We start from the raw sequence: 19,250 nt of genomic DNA on the forward strand, positions 1-19,250 counted from the left end.
GACAAGCAATAATACCGCTTTCTCTGCTACTCCTACTGAAAGTTCAATAAGTGTATCTCGTTCGGTCATTTAGCCCTCCCCCGTTTCCTCTCTTTATTATTGTACCTTTATGATCGTCAATAACATCATTAACATCAACAATATGAGATGAAATGGGGGAGGGGCCAGATGACCGAACGAGATGCACTTATGGAACTATCAGAAGGAGTAGCAAAGAAAGCGCAATTATTTTTGTCCTTGTCACAGTCGCACTTTTTTTTCTCCGTAAATTTAGTATGGTTATGTTGGGTAACACATAACCCGTACAAATTACGTAGGTTGTTTTTGATATGTTGTCAGAAATGTTAAATCATGTTTTCAATTTTGTTGCATTGCGTATGTTCTGTCCCTCAAGAGCGCACGCGTATAGCTCGTCTATAAGATCCTTCCATAGACATAATATATATATAGACGGTGTCTCAGCGAGCTGTCACTGTTGCCACTTTTGTTTAGTGTACGATTAACAATGAGGCCCACGTTGCTGTAGCCATGTCGATAAAGTCATATCGATAAACTATCGACATTTCTTGCAATTTTAATTTTACTTCAAAGGCTTAACGATACCTAAAATGACCAAAAACGCTTTTATTCTTTATTGTGGTTATCAGATCACAATTTTATAGTCACCCCCAGCAGGGAACCAAGGGAAAGTTCAGATATTTAATTAAAATACATAAATACCTCCTAAAATAGGTGTTCCGCAATAATTGAATTATATTATAATATATTCATTATCCATTAGCATTTCAATTATGTTTATGTTTAACGAAGATATTGAAGCTTCAATTAATCGCTATTTCGTTCCGCTGTGTAGCGTTTATCGATATATAACATGACTAAAATCGACTTTTCACATCCCTAAAAGAGCACACATATACGCTTTTACTTACACATACACAGCCTGGGCGCATCAAGAAAGGCAACACTTGATTTGAAGTCCACCTTGTCAACAGTATGGTTGTCCTTTTTTGACAAACGGCATTTTAAAAGAGCGAGGAGAGAGATACTAGTTGCTGCGTCGTGAAAGAGAACAGAAAAGGTTGGGCCCTTGGATCCTTCCATCTATGATTCCATTGATATGTCATTAAGTAGCTAACACACTACCGCACCGCACCAAGGTCATTGTGGGACGCACCCATAAGTAAAAGGGAGAAAGCGATATCCCTTTCTCCCTCTTACTTATGGGTGCGTCCCACAATGACCTTGGTGCGGTGCGATAGTGTGTTAGCTACTTTACGTCATTCCTTGTTCCTCATAGTCATTTCATTCATTCAATCCAGTTCACGTTCAATCTGCTCACTCTGCTGAAAAGTGAAAATTGAAGTGAAGTCTTGGGGCGCCGCCTTTAATATTATTTAAATTTTAAAGTTTATTCAATTTAAAACACCTACCTTCCAAGATGACAGAAACTCAAGAAAACATATTTCTCTTTGTTCCCAATATCATTGGTAAGTGTTTTGGTCATGTGTAACAAATGGCGAACTATTGATTTGTGTTGTTTACATTGAATTATTTTCAGGATTCGCCAGGGTCGTCTTGGCTATCATATCCTTCTATTATATGCCGACGCATTGCGCCTTCGCGGTGATTTGCTACGTGACCTCGGCGCTGCTGGACGCCGTGGATGGCCATGCCGCGCGGTTCTTTAATCAGAGTAAGTATAAGGCATCACATCACTTAATTCAATTACTTTATTACCCTATCTTAGTATGACCTTATGACCCATACACTTACAATAACTGCGTTAACTATACATTTTTAACGAATACATGAATAGGGAATTGATCAATTCAATAGAATAAGCAAATTTAGTCATATTTGGTAGTTTAATTTATCTATAAATATTATGACCAACCTGGTTTTGCATAGACTGTGTTTGTATACAATCATAGTAGGTACATACCTATATGTATAGGCATTAAAGTTTTCATTGCACATTAAGATTATAATTATTAAAGTTATATTCATTAATTATGCAAAAACAATTGATTTAAAATATGTAAGTATATAAATGATATGTATTTTATAAAAAATAATATTGTTAAACTGACCGTATTCTAATATAATATACTGATTTGCATAACATTGCTTTTAGGTACCAAGTTTGGAGGAATGTTAGACCAGCTAACTGACCGTGCTGGCACCGCAGGCCTCATGATGACCCTCGCCACTTTCTACCCCGAGTACACTTTCTGGTTCCAAATCTCCATGGTCATTGACATCACTTGCCATTGGCTCTACCTGCACTCGGTGACCGTCCAAGGGAAAGCATCACACAAGCTGATTGATATGTCTGGCAACCCCATCATGCGGCTCTACTATACCAACAAGAATGTGCTATTCTTCATGTGTGCTGGCAACGAAGCATTCTATGCGGCTCTGTATGTTATGTACTTCTACACTGGTCCTACAGGTATGCATTTATTTTGCTATAGATTATAATAGCGTATAAAATTATTGTCATTAATGTTACGAGGAAAGGAAACCTAAGGAAACTAAGATTGGGGGAGGGGGGTCACGAAAAAATCACGATAGATCAAGTTGGGGGAGGGGTATAAGGAAACCTCACGTGTATTTTTCTACAGTGAAGGTGACTGTGTGAGAGATGATATTAAAACAAACTCAAATGCATGATGAGATGACTGGCGACACAGAGGAAGAAAAAGACATGCTGCACTGACCCCAAGTGAACGGGACAAGGGCAAACGAATGATGAGTGTGTAAAATTATGAAAATATATAGGATCCAAAAACATAGAATGAAATATTTGGGTAGTTACTGTAATTGTTATTTTATATGTAAGATCATTAACAGGACTGTTATGACTATTCTTATCATCTTGACCTAAGTGGTTGTTTGCATTGATGAATGAATAAGTAACAAACAAACCTTAGTAGCACACAATGAATTATCTTGACTATTTATGGATTCATTTTATTTTTATAGTACATTCATACATTCAGAACAGAATAATAAAAATAAGAGTCTACTTATTGTTATTTGTTAAATTATTGCAGTGGCAACATTGTCTTACTTTTTTTGGTCTTGAATTACGTTTTGCAGTTTAGGTATAGTTAATCTCCAAGCATCCAACAACTATTGAATTATTGTTTTATTATAATCTACAAGAGAGAAGTCTCTTAATTTTTGTCTACCTTAGAAAGATACTAATTATTTTGCAGCATACCCATTTCAATTTTTTTTTTATAATATATAAAAACCGGGCAAGTGCGAGTCGGACTCGCGCACGAAGGGTTCCGTACCATAATGCAAAAAAAAAACACAAAAAAAAGCAAAAAGAAAACGGTCACCCATCCAAGTACTGACCCCTCCCGACATTGCTTAACTTTGGTCAAAAATCACGTTTGTTGTATGGGAGCCCCATTTAAATCTTTATTTTATTCTGTTTTTAGTATTTGTTGTTATAGCGGCAACAAAAATACATCATCTGTGAAAATTTCAACCGTCTGGCTATCACGGTTCGTGAGATACAGCCTGGTGACAGACAGACGGACGGACGGACGGACAGCGAAGTCTTAGTAATAGGGTCCCGTTTTACCCTTTGGGTACGGAACCCTAAAAATACTGCAATTACTTTTCCAGTTCTCGGAATCGGCCTATACAAGCTCATTGCCCTAGTCTCCATGCCGGTGGCAGTGGTGAAGGCTGCCATTTCGGTCCTCCACGGCATTGTGGCGTCCATCAACATCGCTTCGCTCGACCGCGCCGAGCGCGCCGCCGCCGCCCAGAAGCAGGACAAAGCTAATTAAGCTAAGATATCTAGTTGTAGTTTGGCCAGCCATCTGTGTAGGACCACAGATTATATAATAGTGGTAGGACTGATCGCACCGGACCACCCAGACCTATCGCGAACAGCTTTGGTTTTTCGTCTATCCTTTGAAAAAAACAAATGTGACACTGTTCCAATTGAATATGATTTTAATTTCATTGAACTGAATGAGTACTATAGGTAGGACCTTGGGCCGTAGGAGGCTATTTGCGTCTGGTTAGACGCAAATAATTAACGCAACGAACTGAGTGAGGAAAAATAATCAAAAACAAATTTTATCATCTTATCTATATGGTTCAAATTCATATAACAGCGTATTCGGAAAACTACTAAGGCCCACTTGCACCATTCCACTAACCCGGGGTTAATCGGTTAAACCGTTAACCCAGTGTCAAATTGTACTGGTAACCATGGTAACTCCTTTTTTAACCGGTTAACCTCGGGTTAGCGAATGGTGCAAGTGGCCCTAAGTCTATTTTTTTATTCGGTAGACTAAAATGACATTTCATAGTATGAAATGTTATTTTATATTCATACTATGAACTGTCATAGAACTATCTACTACCGAATAAAAAAATAGACTTTAGTATACGTGCGCGGTAATTTGCTAATGGCATTCGTCAGATGCGAAGGCACGTATACAATTTGCTGTGCCAATGATGCATGAACAACTTAGCCCCCCCCCCACATCTAGCGTCTTTCGAGCGTCGGCGTCTGGTCAGCGCTATGGAAAATGACGTCGCTGCGCAGTTGCGTCGAGCAGCGGCCATAGAGTTGTAGACGCCGACGCTCGAAAGACGCTAGATGTGGGGGGGCCCCTAAGCACCGGTGTAGGTGTAGGTAAGCTAAAAAGTACTACACTTATCAAGGAATAATCTTTAGGATGATAGTTTTACTTGTAGTGTTAAGAGGTGACCGGAATGCTCTCTGAACGTTTTAGTGACACGGCTGGCTGGCCCAACTATATGACTTCCATTCCAACTATTCCAAGCAGGGTTACCGGTGTTTTACCATCAATAAACATTTTGCGTATAGTTCCTAAAACATTCAAGTTGTAAAATCCGAAATTAAACCAAAAAGAGTTGAGTGTGGTAACCCTTCATTTAAGTGACTTAAATTTGACTCCCATTTGTGTTGCCAAATTATTACCAGTCAATATTTGCACATTTTGGGCGCGCATCATAGTGTTACAGTCTGACAAAAAAAAGAGTAGTAATTAAAAAGTGGCACTACTGTAGTGTCGTCCCTTTCAAATCAATCTAAGAAAATGGGATGACACTACAGTATTGCCACTTTTTAATTACTACTCTTTCTTGTCAGACTATACTATAATTTTGACCACGAATTTACCTTCTTATTATGTATAATACAATTATATAAGTACAAATAAGATCATTTAAAGAGCGTTATTTACAAACACCTCTCATTATATCATAATGTCAATATGACTAGTCATCAGTTTTGATTCCCACAAGCTACTTGTGTTTTATATTTTTTTTAATATTTTGTTGCACATCAGGTGATGTTAACTTTTTATTTGTATTTAAGAAATACATATTTGTTGGGTACATGTAAGTAGCTATAACATAGTAATAGTTAAATGTGTTAAGTGGTGATAATTTTAGAGCTGTTTCTTGTGTATAGATGTCACAATTAAATATTTAAACTCTATGTGATTAGGCTGTTGTCGCGTTTTGATCTCGAAGAATCTGTTTTCAATACTGTAAATACTGTCACTCAGAAAATGATTTTCATAATTTAGACTCTGTACAACAACTCCGAGGCAAAATATGATAATGCAGCCATTTCCATGGCGTTCAGACTGTAATCATGAATCATGATTTTATAAAACTATATGCAAAAAAGGCATTAGCGAGAGTTACACCTATTATACTATAGGTTTAGGTACAGTCAAAATATTATGCAGAAAATTGGACAAAGCAGCATTTAGAGTCGGACCAAGAAAAGTTTGCAGCGGATTTGATAGCCCACGCAGTGGAAGTGTTATTTATACGTCATAATTTCATAGAAGTTTAACATTTGAAATAACACTTGCACTGCGTGGGCTAACAAAGCCGCTGCAGACTTTTCTTGATCTGACTATACCTATCAGAAATTTAAAAAAATAGTATATCAGTTATTTTTAACACAAATCATGTATCAATCATCATCACAAAGGGTTAATAAATAAGTCAACAAATACATATTAATCATATTATTCAATGTATGTTATATTTGCAGACACATTTATCAAGAGGCATGGCCTGGTTATATTATTTCTCAATATAATTTTAGTGATAAGAATTTTAATTATAGTACATCTAAAATAAGGGAAATCTATGTCTCTAAAATTATAATCTTAAGTTATTTAATGGATAGATGCAAACTGTTAACTATTCCTACAAACTGTATCATGCAGTTAACGACCACTTACATTTTCACTACAGATACTAACGGGTTGGCTTAAAGTAATGAGAATTTTCGTTTTCGGAAATATAAAAAAAGACAATAGCTATGGGTTTTCGACATTTTTCAATGACAAACAAGAGCATATTTTAAATTACAAGAAAACATTATATATACAATAAACGTCTCCCACATCCGATTTCTCATAACTGTGTTTAACCCTCTGCGTCATGCTTTGGACAACGTTTTATTAACATTCCATAACTGTTTTATTGCCGTTAATTTTAATTATTTCGGCATATTAGCTTGTTATCTATATCATGCCATCATTCACAATTGCTAACTGACTAAAAAATGTTCATGAAATCTGCAATTGATTGATATTTAGAGAAAATTGTTTATGTATCATATTTTGGTAAAATGTATGCAATGACGTTTTTAACTGGTTTTAGGCTCTCGCGGAAAAACGACTTAACGTTTCCAACCCTAGAATATCCCCAAGACTTAAATCAATCGAAGAATTTTGGCAAATATTATATACTCTGATATGTATATGGCGATAGTAGGCAAACATATTATAGAATAAAATAATTTTTACCGTGTAGTTACAAAACGATCAGTCAGAGAGTACTTGTTAGTTTGTCCGAAGTGAAAAGCAAACGGTCAGAAGCATGTTACGTAAACTAACACAAGGGAGACCAATTACTTCATTCTTGAATTTGGTTCTAATGTTGGATATTGCATAGTTCTTCAATATAACATCCAGAAATCCATGGCCATTGTCTTTTTGTTTTTATGTCCGAAAACAAAAATTCTCATTACTTTAAGCCAACCCGTTAATATAAATTAAGAGCATTTAATTAAATATTTAATCAGGGCATAGGCCACAAAAAAAAAACTATAAACATATTTAACTGTATGGGCAATGGTAAGTATAATACTACTACTATAATTACGGTATGGTACTATAATTATTGCTACAAAGTCATCCTATCACTATGTAAATACCTACAGTGTTCTTGAGTAGTGCTACCATATGATATTTTTCGGAGGATATACGAAAATAAAAATGAAACAAAATCAATATTAGTTATATTTATTTTTAATATTAATACTTGTGAACAGCATTTATGCAAAGTGAAAGAGTATAAGAATATATGTAGTAACATTAAATGCAATGTTATTTAAACCAAAATATTGTTGAACAAACTAAAATTATTCTCAATAAAGCGAAATCATTATTTTGAGACATTATTTTTACACCCCAAAAAATAATTGGCGGATTATCCCTTGAGGCTGCTCATGCCAGCTCTCATGATCTCGTCGACGAGGAGGAGGTTGCTGGCGATCACCGAGCAGGAGTTGAGGATTTGCTTCTTGACAATGTAGTTGTCCACAATGCCAAGGTCCATAGGCTTGATGGCCTCTCCGGTGCTTAGGTCTAAGCCAATCGGGTCGGGACTCAATCGCGACTCCTCTTGCAGTTTCACGATGGTATCTTGCGCGTCATATCCGGAGTTGATGGCCAGAGTTTTGGGAATGATGAGTAAGGCCTCCGCGTAAGCCTGGATGCCGAGACGAGCCTTTCCTTTAACAGTGTCTTTGAACTTCTGCAGTTCAACATTAGCTTTAATTTCAAAGGCGGCAGCGCCGGGGATCACCGCCTTGTCTTCAATAGTGTTGTTGATAGCGCGAAGACCATCGCGGATAGCGTCCTTGATTTGAGACAGCGTGTGCTTATTCGGTCCCTTGATGAGAATAGTGACGGATTGCGGGTTCTTGCACTCCTCGACGAAAGTGAACTTGTTTTCTCCGAGGATATGCTCGTAGACGAGGCCGGCGTACCCGAGGTGTTCCTCCTGCAGGTCGTCGACGGAGTTCATGGCTTGTCCGCCGCAGGCGAGCGCAAGGCGCTCCATGTTGCGGCGCTTGGCGCGGCGGAGCGCCACGATGCCCTCCTTGGCGAAGGCGTCGAGCGACAGCGGGTCCACGCCCTTCTGGTTGATGACGACGAACGTCTTGTCCGTGCCGTCGCATACTTTCTTCTTTAGGGCGATAATCTGTAAACAAAATATTGTATTCTTAGAATGCTGATTTGATAAGGAGTTTGACTCTATACATAGCTCTGGTATTTTTTTCTACCAGAGTAGGGTGTCCTGAAATGCCATGCCAAATTAAGAGACAGGACATCGGCAGATTGTCGTCGTCTTTGTCGGTGGCAATCGAGGTCCATCATCAGCACTTCGCCACTGCTAGCCGACTAAACACCTTCTTTGTCGTTCCTTCATGACTGAGGATTGCATCGTGACCAACAACTATGTCCCTCCATTTATCGCGATCAAGGGCTATGTGGGCTGCCCGCAGCATGGAACCACATGCTTGTCTAATGGAATCTGACCATCTTGCAGCGGCTCTTCCTCTAAGCTTGCCTTCGACTTGCCCCAGTAACACAATAACCGTGAACACAAAAAATGTAACCTTCTGGACCCTCTGGTCGATGAAGTCCCTCTCAGCGGCGACCAGCTTCTCTCGGTCCTCGGCCGACTTGTAGAAGAAGCCGGAGTTGACCTCCGTCTTCTCGTACTCCAGCGACACGTTGCAAGTGAGGATGTACGCGTTCTCCACGCGCTTGGGCATGTCCGGGTGCCGCGCGCCGTGGTCCAACACCAGACCTGGAATATATTACTTTGTGAGTTTTGTGACTATCTCATTCATTAACCCTTCCTCACCCATAGGTCTACTCGTAAATTTGCCAGCCCAAAAATGACTGCCGCTTTAGGTTTATAATTGAATTTTCACATCACATATTCGAAAAAGGGCTTTTTCTACTTTGACAGAAGATCCCTTCCAGCAAGTACTAATTTTTTAGCTTAAATAATATTTTGAAACAATAACTAATTTCCTCATAGGTGATGTGAAAAGCAGTGTATATGTCACATGGTAGCAAAATTATTTCCAACCATATTTTCCCTCACTGCGCTCAGGATTCAATGTACGTCCTCGCAGTAAATATGTAATTTTGCTCCCTTGTGACACAATCTACTATTTTGATTCTCCTTTTTACAAGAATTAGTTCACCTTATTACAAGAAAAATAAAAGGTAAAATATACAAAATTGAATAAGTATTTCGCTTTACTTACCTCTGACGAGCGTGGTCTCGGTGGCGGTCTTGTGCTGCATCTCCATGAGCTCGACCATGTGCAGGTCGACGGGCTTGCCGGGTGTGCGGATGGCCAGCACCGCGTCCACGCACGCGTCCGTCAACACCTCGGCGAGACTGGCGTGTACCTGCCAATATCACATTTCTACAGTTCTATCTTTGTATGTTTCAAATATATTGAATAATTTTACGGTTTAGACTCACTTGTTTTTAGTCACTCGTGCGACATGTGCATCGCTACAAGTGTTAGGTGACCCAAGCCCAAACACACCACTATGCCCGCCTACAATAACAGCGGAAGACCTCCCCCAACCTGTTTTCTCGGCGCGCGCGCAGCGTGCGACGCGGCGAGCCGCAGTACGTAATACACGGCCGTCGTGAACGCTGCTCACGCTGTTAGTGCTTGAGAAAGGAGACCTAGGCTCTCCGAAACATGTCGCGCGAGTGACTAAAAACAAGTGAGTCTAAACCGTAAAATTATTCAATGTTAGTATGTCTCACAACAGTTTAAATTCGATTGTTTCAAATATACTTGGGTTGATCAGATCATAGTTATCTTGATCTTGGTATCTCGTAATCGTAATGTTTCATAGTTTTCTTCTGAATTAGGTATATTAAACTTTTGGACGCCAATGACCGATATGTCCGCACCGCAGGCAGGGCTCGGAACCGGTTTTTTTGAAAAACCCGAAATAGCCCATTATTTTTAATTATTTTATGCTCTTTACGTAGGACTGTATTATGTAATTAGGTAACAGCTTCGTATTATTAGATTGTCCCATTAAAAATGAAATATTTAACCAAAGAACGAAAAAGAACGTAATAATACCGGTATTTTTTGTAAGAAGAAAAAACCGGTTCCGAGCCTTGACCGCAGGTTCAACGCCAAAGACTGATTAATCGGTCACAGACCACAGAGCAACATGGACCTATGTGCATATGCATAAAGTTCAATTTCAGTGTTGACATTTCGGTGACGTGGCGTCCCCGTGACAGCTTTTGTGTTTGACAGGAGACGAAAAGGTTAAAGGTTAATCATAATCAGTAAAAATTGTAGGGTGAATCAACTTTTACTCATTGTATGGTTACATTCCCCTGGGTCACTGTTAAAAATTGACACAAGATGAATTTTGTAATAGTTATGTTATAAAACTCATAAACCCTCTCCATAAAGGGCCATCTACTAAGCATGTTAGTAGAATGTGTTACAATAGTTCTTCTAACTGTGCTAATATTGTCCCCTGTCTAACGGGACAGAATAACAACAAGAAATAGCTGATCAATCCTGTAGTATTATGGTTTCTGGTAAGGGCCCCCCACATCTGGCGTCTTTCGAGCGTCGGCGTCTGTCGGCGTCGGTCCAGCGCTATGGAAACGTTGCATCGAGGTCGGCCATAGAATTGTAGACGCCGACGCTCGAAAGACGCCAGATGTGGGGGGGGCCCTAAGTATGTGCAATCTAGATTATCTGGACCTTGCCTAATAGTTACTTACCTTGGTCTTCAAGGATGTGCGGACAACATCCAGCAAGTTTTCACGCTTGATCTCAATGGGGACTTTCATGGTTTCTAAAATTTCCAGAGCCTTATTACGAGCAACGTCAAAACCTTCTGTTAGGATCCTAGGGTGGAGACCTGAAATGAAAAATATTAAATGTCAACCCCCTTATTCATAAACGGCTACTAATGTTGACAAGCCAATAATAATTGTTTGTCCCTTTCCGACGTATTGGTATGATAGAAAGGGTTCTATCATACCAATACGTCGGAAAGGGACAAACAATTATTATCAGCTTGTCAACTTTAGAAGACGTTTATGAATAATAGGGTATGTGTGTAATATAATTTTACTTGTAGCTTTGCTTTCTTAGGAACCATATTGCAATATGGAAGATTCAGATAGCACATTACATACTAGTTATAAAGTGAATTCATATACAATAGAACCTCGGTTTTTATGTGAAATTTTAATATACTGTCCTGTTTTTATGTCACAAGGTGTGTGTGTGGTTGATGGAGAAGAAGACAAAGAAAAACGAAATTACACAAATTAGCAAAGACATAAACAAAGCTATCAGACACTATAGAAAGGGAAAACAAAGAGATGCATTCGAGCACTACATACAAAAAACAGGCGCAGTCAAGAAAGCTTTTAAAGACATGAGAGAAATGGTTACATGTGTTGGCAAGAAAACGGAATTACACCTCCGCGAAGGCTGGCAGCTTATAAATATTGCTGGCAGCCTATAATATAAAAAAGCTAACGCGGCTTCATTTGTTTTTTTGCTTGTCAAATATTATTCATTTTTCCACAATAGAAGATTATACATTTTATTTTATAAACTGGAGTTTTAACTTATATAAACCCGTGAGACCCTTGAACATGGTCCACACGAACCGGATAAAGGAACCAGAATTTATCAAAGGACCGAAGGGATCTATAAATTGCCAATTTGTCACTGAGGATGTTATAACTGCCGAGGCTGTGATGAACATTTTCACCAGGACGTCGGAATCCGCCAGTGTTGAGTGTGTTAGGATTTATTATTAGGACCAGCACTCGTTATTAAGGTAGTATAAGGTTTTAAGGTACTCGTTATTAACTCCAGGTTAGTGAATATTTTATTGTAAAGTGTACCTATTTGGTAGTTAAATGAGTCAGATTCATTTGTAATTTAGATCGTTGTAATTATTTAAAATGTGATATTGTCAACGCAACTTCTGACCGTTAATTTGCCGTTATTCGTGTACTCTTATTCTATTCACTCGATACTATTGTCATTTATATTTAATTTCATGTGTATTTGCGGACTAATTTTATCTGTATTATTTTTAAACAGGTATTATTTTATTAGGGATTATTTTTTAATAATTGCATTGTAAATTGTTTACATTCAAGGTCTACGTACACCAGCTTCCCAAAAATGGTTGACGAAAAAGATTTAGTTCGCAAAAGAGGCAGTTATAAAGGTCAACTCACCTTGTTTACTACATACCTAGGCAAAGTGAAGGAGTCGTCATTAACTCAAGCTGAAGCTAGTCAATTGCAGTTGCGTATAGGTAAGATTGAGGCATTGTATGCACTTTATGATGATGTACAGACACAGTTAGAGTGCAGCGGTGATGATTTGGATGCACACATGACAGAGCGAGATGAGTTCCAAAATAACTACTTCTCTGTACTCTCGCGGGCTCAGGATATAGTCAACAATTTTAATAAAAAACGTGACGAGTTTGAGTCATGTAGTAATCGTGGGTCGCGAAGTGGTGCAAATCGTAAACTGGTTAAGCTGCCAACTATTCAGTTACCGAAATTTCAGGGTTCTTACGAGAATTGGCTAGGCTTCAGAGATACTTTCACAAGTCTGATCCATTCTAACGATGATATCGATAACATTAATAAATTCCATTATTTAAGAGCATCGTTGGAAGGATCTGCGGCGTTGGTTATTAATTCTATTGAGTTTTCTGGAAGCAATTATGAGGTGGCATGGACACTCTTGTGTGAGCGGTACGATAACAAAAGGTTGCTATTGCACAACCATGTATCTGCTCTATTTAACATCGAGCCAATCACTAAAGAGTCGTCCGTGCAATTAAAACGTATTATTGACCATGTAAACAAAAATCTGAGATGCTTAGAATCCCTAGGTGAGCCTGTCAAACATTGGGACACGCTCCTTATTCACATTATTAGCAACAAATTAGACGCTACCACATTTCGTGAGTGGGAGGAACATAAAGGAAGCTTTGATAAGAATGTGCCTATTTCATTTGATATGTTTATCGCTTTTATGCGTAATCGTGCAGACTTGATTGAAACCTTAGAGTTATCGAGCGCATCAGGCGCCGGTCAATCTAGTCAGCCGGCTAAAATCGCATCTAAACATAGGGTTTTGCTTTCTACTCAACCCACTGAACACTGTGTCACTTCTCAGTCTCAATTATGTCCGAAATGTAATGGTGAGCATAGCTTAAATAACTGCTCTCAGTTTCTCGCGTTAAGCAATATCGAGAGGCTTAACTTACTGCCGAATTATAAAGTTTGTTTTAATTGCTTCCGACGAGATCACTATGCAAACCATTGCAAGAAGGCAGGTTGTGGAATATGCAAGCGCAAGCATAATTCACTCGTTCATGTCACAGAGCATACGCAAAAATCGGAATCTAGTTCATGCGAGCGGCCCGCGTCGCCGGCATCAACGGCGTCGGCGCCGGCTGCCGCCTCCGTCCCTGCATTATCGGCTCGCATACGAGTCGCAACTCCACATTCGAATGCATCTGAACCAGACGTCGGACTACTAACAACTGCATTAATTAAAGTATATGGGCATGACAATCGCGAGATCATAGCCAGAGCAGTTTTAGATAATGGTAGTGCGTCTTGTTTTGTGACTGAGAAGATGTGTCGGCAATTAAATTTACATACTAATCGAGTAAATAAATCGGTTACAGGCATAAACAAATTAAAGTCTCCCGTAGGTAAAATGTGCCAGGTGCCAATTAAATCGTTGGATGACACCTATTCGACTTATTTAAATTGTTCGGTTTTGCCATCAATATCTGACGAGATGCCTTATCAACAGATGGAGATATCACGAATGAATATTCCGTCTAACATCCGTTTAGCTGACCCTAACTTTCATAAGCCATCCGAGGTTGATATCTTGATTGGGGCTGACCATTTTTGGAACTTGTTAGGATCGCATAAAATTGAACTAAGCGATGGACAGACGATACTATTTGAGACTAAATTAGGGTATATAGTCGCAGGCCCAACGAACAGCGGTCAAGTATCGGCTTCTTCGCGAATTAATTGTTATTTTACGAATGTCACATCTTGCGCTAGTAATAGATTGCTTGACGATGAGACTCGAACCCAATTCACGCGGTTCCAGCAGCCTGCCAAGGTCTGCACTAAACAATCTCATCATTCCTCGAATAGGAAATTAGTTAGAAAGCATTTCTTTACTAGGATTTTCACTAGGCAAGAAGACTAAATATTCTCTTAAATGTAAATTTAAATTTAAAGAAAAACCCTAGTGTTCTGGGATTTTACTTATTACATACTAATTAGCACAGCTATTATTACTTATGTTTTAAATATATAAACTCATTAGTGTACCTATTTTGGCTCTATATTGGGATTTGTAAAACTGTTACAAAGCCATTTTTCGTATATACCCTTCTGTCATTACTAAGTACATCTACTGCTAGCAGGCGACTTAACCAGTATATTTATTTGCTAGCATTTACATATTATTTCAGTTGTACTGTACATCATTTATGGGTGCATGCAATGAGTCTTAAACTTATTTATCAAAGCGCAGCTGTAATTCGCAAGCTAATGCTGCAGTTAATGTTGACAATATTTATAATGTCAGTTCTGCATGTCCTCCTTTACAGTGTAGTTTCATGGGAAGCTGGGGTAGAGTCAACCACATTTTATTTAAAGAGTGCTGGGTATTGTAAATATTGTAATATAATGTTTATCGTCAATGACCTCAACACTGGTTTGGTTACCACTTCACACAGACTTGAATTTCGTCCCACCCAGAAGAAATGCTGCCATTTATTTCAAGGATGCTGCAAGGTGGCTGCTACCACTCCATCGGTGACCGCCCTCTTTCGTCGGTGCCGTTTCATGACCTCGAGGAGTACGCTACATTGGCCAGTCCATCAGCGTTGAGCAATTGTGACAGCAGTCAAATCAAGCATGAAGCTTTGGAATCTTCCACCAGAGCCTGAGTGATACACACACAAGCTCTGCAACTTGATGCCGCTGTGCTCATAGAAGAGAAGATACCTCTTCAGTAACTCGGCGGTCTGCTCTTATGATGTACATACTTGCATCCTGAGTTAAGCAGTTTGGGTTGAAAGGCAAGCTTTCAACGCCCGGGGGCATGTTGGCAAGAAAACGGAATTACACCTCCGCGAAGGCTGGCAGCTTATAAATATTGCTGGCAGCCTATAATATAAAAAAGCTAACACGGCTTCATTTGTTTTTTTGCTTGTCAAATATTATTCATTTTTCCACAATAGAAGATTATACATTTTATTTTATAAACTGGAGTTTTAACTTATATAAACCCGTGAGACCCTTGAACAACATGGATACCTAGTTTGAGATCAAAAAGGGGGAAAAAGGAGTCGAAACGGACCTCAATCCTGCAAGTAGCTACAGAGTTTTACAAAGACCTCTATAGTGACACTAACCAAGAGTCTATTGTAGAATTACATGAAAACCCTGAAGAAGAAGCACTTGAGGTGCCAAGTATCCTAGAGAAAGAAATAGAATTTGCCATAAAATCACAAAAAGCAGAGAAAGCGCCTGGTCCAGACAAAATAACAAATGAAATGTTAAAAGCCACTTTAAAAGTAATTTCTAAACCGCTGGCAAGTATCCTTAATGAAGTATTAAGGACTGAAAAAGTACCAGAGCAGTGGAAGAAATCTATTATTATATTGCTACACAAAAAAGGAGACAAACAATCAATAAACAATTATAGACCTATAAGTTTAATGCCAAACCTATACAAAGTATTCTCAAAGATTTTACTAAACCGGCTAACGAAGACATTAGACGAAAACCAACCAAGAGAACAGGGAGGATTTAGATCTAATTTTAGCACTATAGACCACATATTTGTAGTCAAACAAGTAATCGAAAATTAACAGAATTCAGGAAAATATACTACTTAGCATTTGTGGACTACAATAAGGCTTTTGACAGCTTAAAGCATGCGAGCATATGGAGCGCCCTGCTACAGCAAGGAGTAAACAAAAAATACATTCGGATTATCAAAGAAATATACAATAACTGTACTTCGGCAATCCAACTAGAAGCCATGGGAACAGAATTTTCTATCAGTAAAGGGGTGCGACAGGGCGACCCACTCTCACCAAAATTATTCTCAGCCGTGCTAGAGCACCTATTTCGAAACCTCAACTGGGATCATCAAGGCATAAACATAAATGGTAAAAAACTTAGCCACCTGAGATTTGCGGACGATCTAGTGCTGTTTGCGCAGAGTGCCCAATCACTACAAGAAATGTTAGAGCAACTCGCTGAGCAAAGCGCTGAAGTAGGACTAACAATGAACACAGAGAAGACCAAGGTTATGTCAAACCACACCAAAAATCTTATAATTGTCCATGGAAAAGAGATTGAATATGTCGAGGAATACACATATCTAGGACAAATTATAACAGGTTCAAACATGACAAGTAAAGAAATTGAAAAAAGAACTGTTAACGCATGGAAAGCCTACTGGTCATTGAGAGACATTCTAAAAAACCAAGATTTACCATTGTCCTGCAAATCAAAGGTATTTGATATGTGTGTTCTACCATGTATGACTTACGGATGTCAAACCTGGGCAGTAACTAAGAAAGATCTCCAAAAATTAAAAGTTTGCCAACACAACATGGAAAGATCAATCTTATCTGTAAAAAGGAAAGACAAAGTAAGACTGACAGATATTAGAAAGAAAACTAAAATTAAGGATGTATCAGTGACTGTAAAAACGTTAAAATGGAAATGGGCTGGACATATGGCAAGAGAAGGTAGAAATAAGTGGGATAGAGAGGTGGCGGAATGGTATCCTTGAGATAGAAAGAGGAGAGAAGGGAGACCATCAATGAGGTGGTCAGACGACATCAAGAAGCATGCGGGAGTAAACTGGATTAGGACGGCACAGGATAGAGAGACGTGGAGAGAACTGGAGGAGGCCTATGCCAAGAAGGCAGACTAAAATACTAAAAACAATGACATTAAAATATATTTATTGAAAATTTGATAGGAAAGATATTAAAACTAATATAATGATAAATGAAATGTGAATTTATTTAAATGCAATATGTAATAATTCTATTTTGGTCAAAAAAGGCTATTCTTATTCTTATTCTAAGGTGTGCTCATCCCAAAAAACCAACATTTCTATAGTAAATAAAGGTCAATAAAGTGTCAAAAAACGCATATGGGTAAAATAGTGGCAATTTTGTATAAAATTATAAATTGATGATTTTGAGAAAGTATTTTACTAGCAGATTATTAGGGTACCTTAGTATCGTATTTAATGATTTTCATGGAATCAGAGCCATGTCCCATGTCAGTTTTTGTTTTTTTGAGATGTGGTGCATTCACTTGTGACAACGTCAGAGTTCGGACAATTTATCGCAAAAATAAATATTGTATGGAACGTGATACAATTTTTTTAACAATTTTGAACTGCAGTTTTTAGTATAATCTGGAAATTTTATAATGATACTGTGTACGGCCAACCAAGAAAGTGGTCTACCACTTTTCGACTCTATCATCTGATTGATAGAGTACTGCTGACTGTACATAGTATGAGTTTAATAAATCTTGTCCTATTTTGAGATATAAATGATTTTTGATGGTTTTATGATGATTTGTCTGATCACTGGACATCATTCATTCCTGTGGATCTAAGCATAAAGGATAAAAGGAATACAGAATAAATGACATACCTTCACTAATATAAATATCAGCTTGCTTCAACAGTTCCCCGATGAGCAGCACCGTAGATGTGGTGCCGTCACCCGTAGCATCATCCTGTGCGGTCGAGGCGCGCGCAATCAGCGACGCTGTCGGGTGCTGGATCTGCATCTCATGGAGCAGCACATTACCATCCTTTGTGATCTTGATGTCTCCGGCACCTGACACCAACCTGCAAAAAATAGTCATTTTAACATCGGTTTTGAATCGGAACCCGTGATATGCTGAAGCACAGATACGTGCGTGAGAATAAACTATCGCTTTAACTATTAGAGTCATTTTAACTTTTTAAAGACAGGCTGCACCTAATTCATATTCATAGTGAATTTATATTGAAAGTAGTTGGGTGTCTATTGATATAATCTTGATAGTATACTTTTTTTTAACTTATATGTATGACTTCACTTATAAATGGGGCATTATCTATGAAAAGGGACCTTATTGTCGATGGCGCTTATGCCACACAGCGTAGCGCGGTATTGAATTTATATAAGAGCATCGTTAATAATGCCGTAAGCGCCATCGACAATAAGGTCCCTTTTCATAGATAAAGTCACAAATTATCAAGCCTTTATAGTTAGCGATTGAGTAGTTACGATGGTCATATGATTTTTGTTTTCGCTATAAATGTGTCTGCAAGCGATTAAGCGACGAGGCGTCGATGCAGTAAAAAAATAGAGGCAAAAAATTATATATTACCACAAATGGAAATACGGGAAGTCTTCATATTATAATGAAATTACTTACATTTTCATTGTTCCCTTAGGGCCGAGGTTAGTTTTCATGACATCTTGGATACCTTTTGCAGCTGATATATTTACGGCTAAAGCCTGAGCCGCCCTTGCAAATTCAGCTTTAGGATTTAACAAACTGATAGCAGCCATATTTGCAGTTTTTAACTAAATATTTCGAAAAGAAAATCGGCAAAAGCACACACGAGGAATCAGGCGGAAACAAGACCACAGATCCACACACCACACACAGTCGAATGAACTAAGCGAATGAATGACTTGAGACCTGACAGAAGTTTTTTAAAAGTTTAATGGCGATGTATTATTTAAAACTTAAAAGGTTTAAGTTTAATTTGAGCTTTAGTTTTTTAATATTAGCTTAACGTTATTTATTATATAAAAATGTTGTTAAAATAAAATGATAGTAAACGTTTTCTGCGTTTTCTATTGCTTGTGGTATCCCTAAATTGACAGTTTTGACAGATTAGTCATGAGAATTCGTTCAAATACTGTCTTTGCAAAATTTTATACAAATGTTAATGTAAACTATGGCAAGAACAGGTTTCAAAAATAAAAATACACATTAAATGTGTTCAGTATTAC

The 19,250-nt window shown here is 38.3% G+C and overlaps 2 protein-coding genes across 2 annotated transcripts; one reads left to right on the forward strand and one right to left on the reverse strand.

The window, feature by feature from the left end:
* The first annotated feature begins 1,332 nt into the window (after positions 1-1,332).
* LOC134674766 (CDP-diacylglycerol--inositol 3-phosphatidyltransferase) lies at positions 1,333-4,507 on the forward strand. The gene is made up of 4 exons (XM_063532897.1): positions 1,333-1,487; positions 1,559-1,693; positions 2,135-2,452; positions 3,643-4,507. Exons 1-4 carry the CDS (start codon positions 1,439-1,441, stop codon positions 3,807-3,809), a joined length of 669 nt encoding a protein of 222 aa, XP_063388967.1. The 5' UTR covers positions 1,333-1,438; the 3' UTR covers positions 3,810-4,507.
* Positions 4,508-7,315: 2,808 nt separating this feature from the next.
* On the reverse strand, positions 7,316-18,896 carry LOC134674644 (T-complex protein 1 subunit zeta). The gene is made up of 6 exons (XM_063532765.1): positions 18,664-18,896; positions 17,889-18,088; positions 10,891-11,030; positions 9,377-9,524; positions 8,714-8,907; positions 7,316-8,295 (listed from the first exon to the last, which is right to left on the reverse strand). Exons 1-6 carry the CDS (start codon positions 18,798-18,800, stop codon positions 7,519-7,521), a joined length of 1,596 nt encoding a protein of 531 aa, XP_063388835.1. The 5' UTR covers positions 18,801-18,896; the 3' UTR covers positions 7,316-7,518.
* Positions 18,897-19,250: the final 354 nt, after the last annotated feature.

Source organism: Cydia fagiglandana, chromosome 20 (genome assembly GCF_963556715.1).
Source record: "Cydia fagiglandana chromosome 20, ilCydFagi1.1, whole genome shotgun sequence".
In the NCBI taxonomy this organism is placed as follows: domain Eukaryota; kingdom Metazoa; phylum Arthropoda; class Insecta; order Lepidoptera; family Tortricidae; genus Cydia; species Cydia fagiglandana.

Bases quoted from the DNA above. Each gene is read 5' to 3' on its own strand.
- LOC134674766 (XM_063532897.1), top strand. From the start codon at position 1,439: ATGACAGAAACTCAAGAAAACATATTTCTCTTTGTTCCCAATATCATT. The intron at 1,488-1,558 runs GTAAGTGTTTTG...AATTATTTTCAG, and splicing joins CTTTGTTCCCAATATCATTG to GATTCGCCAGGGTCGTCTTG. The intron at 1,694-2,134 runs GTAAGTATAAGG...CATTGCTTTTAG, and splicing joins CGCGCGGTTCTTTAATCAGA to GTACCAAGTTTGGAGGAATG.
- LOC134674644 (XM_063532765.1), bottom strand. From the start codon at position 18,800: ATGGCTGCTATCAGTTTGTTAAATCCTAAAGCTGAATTTGCAAGGGCG. The intron at 18,089-18,663 runs GTAAGTAATTTC...TATTTTTTGCAG, and splicing joins CCTAAGGGAACAATGAAAAT to GTTGGTGTCAGGTGCCGGAG. The intron at 8,296-8,713 runs GTTACATTTTTT...TTTTGTTTACAG, and splicing joins TCGACCAGAGGGTCCAGAAG to ATTATCGCCCTAAAGAAGAA.